Raw genomic sequence first — 7,495 nt, forward strand, 5'->3', positions numbered from 1 at the left:
TAAAAGAATCACCTGTGCACTTCTGAAAGAGACAACGGCCTCCTGCTCCATCTGCTTTACACTGCAATACACTGTTGAGCTGCTAAACAGAATAACATGACCACTTGTTGCACGTTAGAGGCACATTACACGGTGTCTATTGACACCTGGTGGTCGAAATTAGATACTACATTAGACTGTGGCGATGAGAAAGGATATGTGAATGGACAACTGACAGGTCTGCAGGTCGGTTTATTGAAAGGAACAATGTAAAATAAACTTCCAAAAGCTTAAAGAATGAAGGCTCTAAAAACGAAACAGATGTTTAAATGAGGACAATCAAACAGCAGGACTTCTCTTTAGGATTTAAAATTAAATACATATTGACTCAAAAAGCGCAAGTTTCTTCTGTTGCAGCAGCTTTATCTATCAACAAAACATGCACCTCAATGAGGCCTCATTTCTGTGATGTGAACAATCTGCAGCTCGATCCAATCAGAGCGCTGCGTCTCTGCGGAGAGTCCTCTGATTGGTTAGCTGTCATTAGAGACACGCCCCCTGAACGTGGTGTCCGTGTGCCTTGTGACAGACGTTAACAGCAGCATTTAAACAAGGTAAACATATGTTTTATTCTAATTTTGCGAATATAATGAAGAATACTCGGTGTGTACCTTACAGTCTATGGTGTGTACGTGTGTCTACACTGACACAAGGTGATTTATTACAAGTCAACACGGTGTTCAAGTGTCTGCGTCTTGTTGCTGCTTACACAATACACTGAAGACGTGCAATGACAGTTTTGTAACTGACCGGTGTCAGCTCTTTGCTTCGACTTGTTTCAGTGCAATGTTTTTTGTCCAAATACGAGCCAGGAACTGCTACTATAATGCTTTAACTGCTGTTTGACTTTATCATTTTGAAAGCAGATATATACAAAATATACTCTCATTTATGGAATTGGTTTGTAGATTAAGAATAAGTGTTTTATCTAAAGAAGTTACTGCTATTTACAATAATTTAAGATTTAGTCGACATGCTTTTGCTCTTGCATATATACTATAATGCTTTAACTGCTGTTTGACTTTATCATTTTGAAAGCAGATATATACAAAATATACTCTCATTTATGGAATTGGTTTGTAGATTAAGAATAAGTGTTTTATCTAAAGAAGTTACTGCTATTTACAATAATTTAAGATTTAGTCGACATGCTTTTGCTCTTGCATATATACTCAAGAATTGATCATAGTTTCTCACAGTAGTTCTCTCATGTCATATCTTCACCAAGTGTGATACATTTGATATATATCTCTCTCCTGCTTATCTAAGATAAAAACATAGCGTGACAACCAGCCAGATGGACACCAAGTTGACATCAGAGCCGAAATCCAACGGCGTGCCAAACGGAGGGCCAAGGATTGTTGTGGATGACGATGATGAAGTTCTCAGGTATGAAGGGAATCTACTGTGATCAAAAGTCTGTTAGGACCCTGGCACGCATCTCAAAGCATTTAAATTATAAATGTCTCTCTTTCTCTTTTAAATCCTCTCCTTAAAGTCCAACTGACCTGTCTGAGATGCTGGCAGAGGGGACCAAGGAGTCCCACGACAGAGCAGAGAACTGCCAGTTTGTCAAAGATTTCCTCAGAGGTCGCATCAAAAAAGAGCTATTTAAGGTTGGGCTCCAAGTCGTACTGCATCGGCGTCAAACACTACAAGTCCAACCTCTAATGATGCCATTCAGTGGCACCAAACATCACATCACATCACTTCATCATTTAGTTTCTTACTGGCTGCATTAAATGGAGATCTAGATGTTTATTATGTGGTTTTATATTGTGATCTTTGTGAGAATGTAACATATTATAGATGTTTTTAATATGGTGAAACTAAATCAAATGAACAAAAAAAGGCTCACACACATCCAGAGGTGCAGCCAGGGAGACAAATATCAAAAAGAAGAAAGGACTCGCCACACTGTAGGAGCTCCCAAATGTACAAAAATTTATTAGAGGACTATAAAAAGGACAACGTTTCGAGCAGTGCGCTCTTCGTCAGGTCAATTAAGACAAATGCTTTCAGGGAAACCCCTTTGTTGGTTTATATATTTTTACTCCGGGCACCCCAGACCCCCTAATATTCATAGATGTATCAATTGAAGCAGAGAATCTCTCTGTATATACATTTCCCCTTCCTTTTCCTTTTTTGTGGGAATAGATATGAGGTGTGTTTTGTTTATTTAAGTTATTTTTCTTCCTGATCCATATTATTTTGCATACCGGTATGTTTGCTTATTTTCATTTAAAAATGGCCGACATGCATCTATGTATAACTTTACACAGTATTTTTATTGTTTATTTAAAGCAACATTGCAGAGTTTCAGCTCAGTGTTTCCACCATCTGGTTGAGAAGCGCTATCTTCTTGGGGGAAAAACGAAAACGAAACTTATCAGCGAGCGCATCTAGCGTTTATTCCCATAATAAACGACAGTATTTCCCACATGTTTGCAAGGAGACTGTGTGGTGGGTGGTCGGGGGAGGAGGGGGGGGGGGGGGGGGGGGGGGGGGGGGGGGGGGGGCAGCGGCGGCGGCAGCGGCGGCGGCAACAATGGCGACGACGACCGGAGGAGAACCGTAGTTTCGCTTTTACCCACCACGTCTCTCCCTCGACGCAGAGGGGAGGGGGCGGTGTTTCGTACCCGTGCAGTGAAGTTAAAAATTGCAGTTTCAGCCGACGCGACCCCGCTCAGGCTGCAGCGGCAGCACCATTCATCCTATTAACCATTTTTCTACCATTGCAATGAGTCTGGAAACATTATTTTAAGGCCGAAAAACTCCGCAATGTTACTTTAATGACCATGTCGTGACTTACTGTCAGACCGGTGGTGTTTCACTCATCCACGCCCATGGGTGGATCCTGTGTATCTACTTAATGAACACCTGAAAGTATTTGTCCTAATTGACCTGACGAAGAGCGCACTGCTCCAAACGTTGTCCTTTCTATAGTCCTCTAATACATTTTTGTACATTTGGGAGCTCCTACAGTGTGGCGAGTCCTTTCTTCTTTTTGAAACTAAATCAAAACCATTAAACAGAAAATGTTCATTTCCACATCTGCGGTACCTTTCCCCAAACTATTGATAACCATTTTGGCGAACCCAATGTGGAGTTACAGTATGACACGGCAACTCTCTCTCTCTTTCCAGAGAGGCACAGCTGCTCTGTACTTCGTCTACTCGGCCATGGAGGAGGAGATTGAGAAGAATAAAGACCATCCTCACATCGCACCTATATACTTCCCCACAGAGCTTCACAGGCGCGAGGCCCTGGCCAGGGATCTGGAGTATTTCTATGGGGAGGACTGGGAGACCCAGGTCAGCAGAGGGCACACACAGGCTGCATGTCACTCTCATGATATAAAGTGTTGTGGCTGTCTTTCAACCGCTGAGGAACTTAAAGCTCTTTTGTGACGCGTCCAAAAACTCCATGGGTCCACGATCAGTATTTATTGTGACAAAAAATCAAAAAGAGCCAACAAGCAGTTATATCAAAAGGGAAAATAATACATGCTCTTTCAATAAATAATAAAATGATACTGGTGAGATAGTAAATTGAAAATGACGGTGAATTGACGGTCAACAAAAAATATATGAGCTTAGTTCTCTCTCTCTTTGTGTTCAAAACTCCCGCCACCACACACACACACACACACACACACTAAGTAAAGAAAATAACCACACCCCCTCAATGTGTGAACGCAAATGACATCATCAACGCAATGACGTCAAACCTAAGCAAAATGGCAGGCAAAAATATATTTTAGCTTCTACAGAAAGCTTACATGGTTAAAACTAAGACATGGCTGCCCATGATGGATCACCTGCTGCCTCTTGTATCGTCGCTGAAATTCAGACATGAACCAGTGTGTGACTAATTTTTTATTTGATATTGTATTACTTTATGCAGTATGTTTTTAACAACTGGTTGTAGGGCTTTGTATGTATGGGGTCTCTTTCTCTCCTAAACTAAAATAAGCAAAAGTTTCAATCCTGATGCAGCCAGCATTTCACCAAATCCAGATATTCACTTCATTTAGTTTTTAATGTGAGATTTCTTTGATAAAACGGACTAAAATCAAAACAATAATCTTGATATCTATGATCAAAGAGACGTTACAGCGAGTGACATGACAGAGCTGCAAAGCCTGCTGAGCTTTTCTGTGTTTGTGTGTCACAGATCAGCCTCTCTGCAGGCACCAAGCCCTACGTGGACCGCGTCCATGAGGTGGGACAGAAGGACCCGGTGCTGCTGGTGGCCCACTCCTACACCCGCTACATGGGAGACCTCTCAGGTGGACAGATCCTCAAGAAAGTGGCTCAGAGGGCACTGAAGCTCCCCTCAACGGGCGAGGGTATCAACTTCTACCAGTTTGAGGGGATCCACAGTCACAAGGGCTTCAAGCAGCTTTACCGAAGCAGAATTAACGAGCTGGAAATGGACGCAGCCGCCAAGGAGAGGATTGTGGATGAGTCCAACCGGGCCTTTGGCTTTAATATGATGGTGAGGAACCATCATGGGTTGGGAAAGTCCTGATAACAGATTTGTTTGTTTTTTAATAATCACGATACTGCAGTGAAATGTCAAAAAGAAACACATTGTTTGATGGAGAAAAGACAAAATGATGACAAAACCCTGCTTTCGTTCTGACAACAGGTCTTCACCGAGCTGGAAGAGATTGGGAAGACCATCAAAGAGGAAGTCCAAGATGCAGGTCTTGGACACAGTCATGCAGAGATCATGCAGGGAGGTGACATCAACAGGTGCCCCTACTATGCAGCAAAAATGGGTAAGATGTCATTTGAGGGGTTTTGGTCTGAAACGAATCACATTCATTCTCAATATCAGAAATACGAAACGGGGAAAGTACCCTAAAACCAAACAGTGTGCCAGTATAACAGTACTACATCACGTTTCATCCCGAGAAATCAGCCGTTTGTTGTAAAGCTATTGTAGAATAAAATTCAGAAGAATCTGTAAGCAGAAAGACTACAAGTCGCGTAAGTGACGTCACACACCAATTGCCGCCCTTTCCCATGTCAGTTGGTGACGTATTTTTTGTGGGACACAGATCTGTAGTCCGTAGAGCGGTCTTTACACAAAATACATTCTTCTGTTGCCGTTTTATGATAAACGGCTGATTTCTCGGCATGAAACGTGATGTTTTAAACAGGTAGAGGACATATTTTTTTCTCATGGCGCAATTCAATCGGATCACGAAATAAAATTTTCAGTCTCATTCATTTGAATGGCGAGTTTTTCAGAGTTGAGGTCCCATGGCGCCGTTACTTCCTGCTTCCGCTTAGGCTCTCTATATGTATAGAGAGGAGTGAGCTCAGGTGATCAGCCGTTTAAAGGACAATTCCGGGCAAATTCAACTCGGGGGTGTATTTTCCTATCATTTTAGGTCTAAAAGAAGGAATCTGAAGATTTTCAGTTTAATCGCTCCTGTTTTGCGGTAGTTGCGTCTGTCCCCGCATCGCCACGGCAGAAATGAATGGGAGTGGATGCAAGTTCCGCTGCTTAGGCTGTTTACAGCCCTCAAAGCCGCAATTTTTTTTCACAGACAGCGTCAGATGGCTACTCAAACATGCACCCAGAAGTTTATTTACTTCAAGCAAGCCCACATGTTTGTAAAACTAGATCTAATTCAAAGTCTCCAGGAGTCTCGCGCGAGACCCAGTTGCCGTGCACGGTGTGTTCACATGCAGTGGGAAAGCTACTGTTTGTGTCATAAACACAGGAATATCAACTCTTGACTTGCTTTAAGTAAAAAAAATTCTCGGCGCATGTTTGAGTAGCCACCTGACGCTGTCTGTGGAAAAAAATGTACACTTGAAGCAAGTCAAGAGTTGATATTCCTGTGTTTATGACACAAGCGGTAGCTCCTACTGCGCCTGAATACACCAGCACTGCAACTCCGGGCTCGCGCGAGACTCCGGGAGACTTTGAATTAGATCTAGTTTTACAAACATGTCGGCTTGCTTGCAGTAAATAAACTTCTCGGTGCATGTTTGAGTCGCCATCTGACGCTGTCTGTGGAAAAAAATTGCGGCTTTGAGGGCTGGAAACAGCCTAAACAGCGGAACTTACATCCACTCCCATTCATTGCTGCAGTGGCGATGCGGGGACAGACACAACTACCGCAAAACAGGAGCAATTAAACTGAAAATCTTCAGATTCCTTCTTTTAGACCTAAAATGTTAGGAAAATACACCCCCGAGTTGAATTTGCCTGGAATTGTCCTTTAAATTATCTCCCTGTAATGGCACATGTCCAGTAAGAGATCTATCGCAGGCTGCTGAAGCTACAGTGACAAGGTTGAAAATCCATGAATTGACTCAAATTCAGTCATCGTGCTTTGTCTGGTCTCATTTCTTTATTCTTTTTCATCTCTTTCTCCACTTCCTCTACAGCTGCCAGTGGAAATCCCACCTATGTGTGCCAGTTAGCCATGATGCTTCTCAGACATCCGCCCTGTCAGGTGGCGCTGGCTGCCTGGGTGGCCGTCCTCGCCGGGTTCACCGCCTGGTACCTTCTGTGACACTTGTCCTGACAGGAATCATGTCTGAGGAGGATGCAGCTGTATCCGGCCATGACAAGAGACTCGATGATGCATGTGGTTTGCACACCATATTCAGCGCTAATGTGCATACGGGGTTGAAGACATTTTACTTAATAGAAATATTCAATCTATACTCCTTCTCAATGTGATTATAGTTTTAGTTGAATGTATTTAATATGAAAGAGAAGTGCACAATGTGTTCAAGGCTGCCTGAAGATGCGCTGATGTTCAGTTTCCACATATTGTCATTTTGTGACATATTTTTTTAAATTCCTGCATTTTATGTCTTTGCAAATATTTGAAAACAATTCTTGTGCTTATACAAAAAGCATTAAAAGGTTATTTTAAAATGCACTTATAGTAACCTATACCTGCAACAATCCTACTGTAATTTTTGGTCAGAGTTACATTATGCATGCTTGCAAATTGATTTGTGTTACCTCATAACGACAATGTGACATTGACAAAAGGAAATAAATGCAAACAAATGGCTTGGAGTGTTTTAAGCGTATGAAATAGTCAGCAAAAAAAGTGCAAATGAGTCATCATCATCAGTCGTAGTGTATGACAGTGACAATGAGTGAAGAGGAAGCCTAGAGAGTTTGCATGCAAAATTAAATTATAATTGAGGTTATGATTTCAGTTTGTCATTTTAACCACTGCTCAACAACTACGTTCAACCAACTGGAGTTAGTGAGAAAGATGGGTCAATGGAAATCTAAAAGACTTGGATATTAATAGAGATGGGGCTCTAGACTTTAAAACTAGAGTTTTAAAGTCAATCCAGAAACCAAAGAGAAACCACAGGAACTTGACAGAGGAGATAAAGAACGGAAATAAGTATATGTGGTGAGCATGTTTCTGAGACTTATAGATCAAATGACAGACAGCAAA

General features: G+C 42.0%; 1 protein-coding gene across 1 annotated transcript; it reads left to right on the forward strand.

Moving 5' to 3' along the window:
* The first annotated feature begins 539 nt into the window (after positions 1-539).
* LOC146991292 (heme oxygenase 2-like) lies at positions 540-7,092 on the forward strand. Its single transcript, XM_085801172.1, has 7 exons — positions 540-593; positions 1,309-1,428; positions 1,538-1,655; positions 3,186-3,353; positions 4,216-4,539; positions 4,693-4,825; positions 6,453-7,092. The coding sequence occupies exons 2-7, from the start codon at positions 1,337-1,339 to the stop codon at positions 6,578-6,580; spliced, it is 963 nt and encodes a 320-aa protein (XP_085657298.1). The 5' UTR covers positions 540-593; positions 1,309-1,336; the 3' UTR covers positions 6,581-7,092.
* The last annotated feature ends 403 nt before the right edge of the window (positions 7,093-7,495 follow it).

This window comes from Trachurus japonicus, chromosome 1 (assembly GCF_045865225.1).
Source record: "Trachurus japonicus isolate A0001 chromosome 1, Traja_1.0".
NCBI lineage: Eukaryota > Metazoa > Chordata > Actinopteri > Carangiformes > Carangidae > Trachurus > Trachurus japonicus.

Excerpts from the sequence above, each read along its gene's own strand:
- LOC146991292 (XM_085801172.1), top strand. The coding sequence starts at position 1,337 with ATGGACACCAAGTTGACATCAGAGCCGAAATCCAACGGCGTGCCAAAC. Across the intron at positions 1,429-1,537 it reads GACGATGATGAAGTTCTCAG|TCCAACTGACCTGTCTGAGA; the intron begins GTATGAAGGGAA and ends CTCTCCTTAAAG. Across the intron at positions 4,826-6,452 it reads CTACTATGCAGCAAAAATGG|CTGCCAGTGGAAATCCCACC; the intron begins GTAAGATGTCAT and ends CTTCCTCTACAG.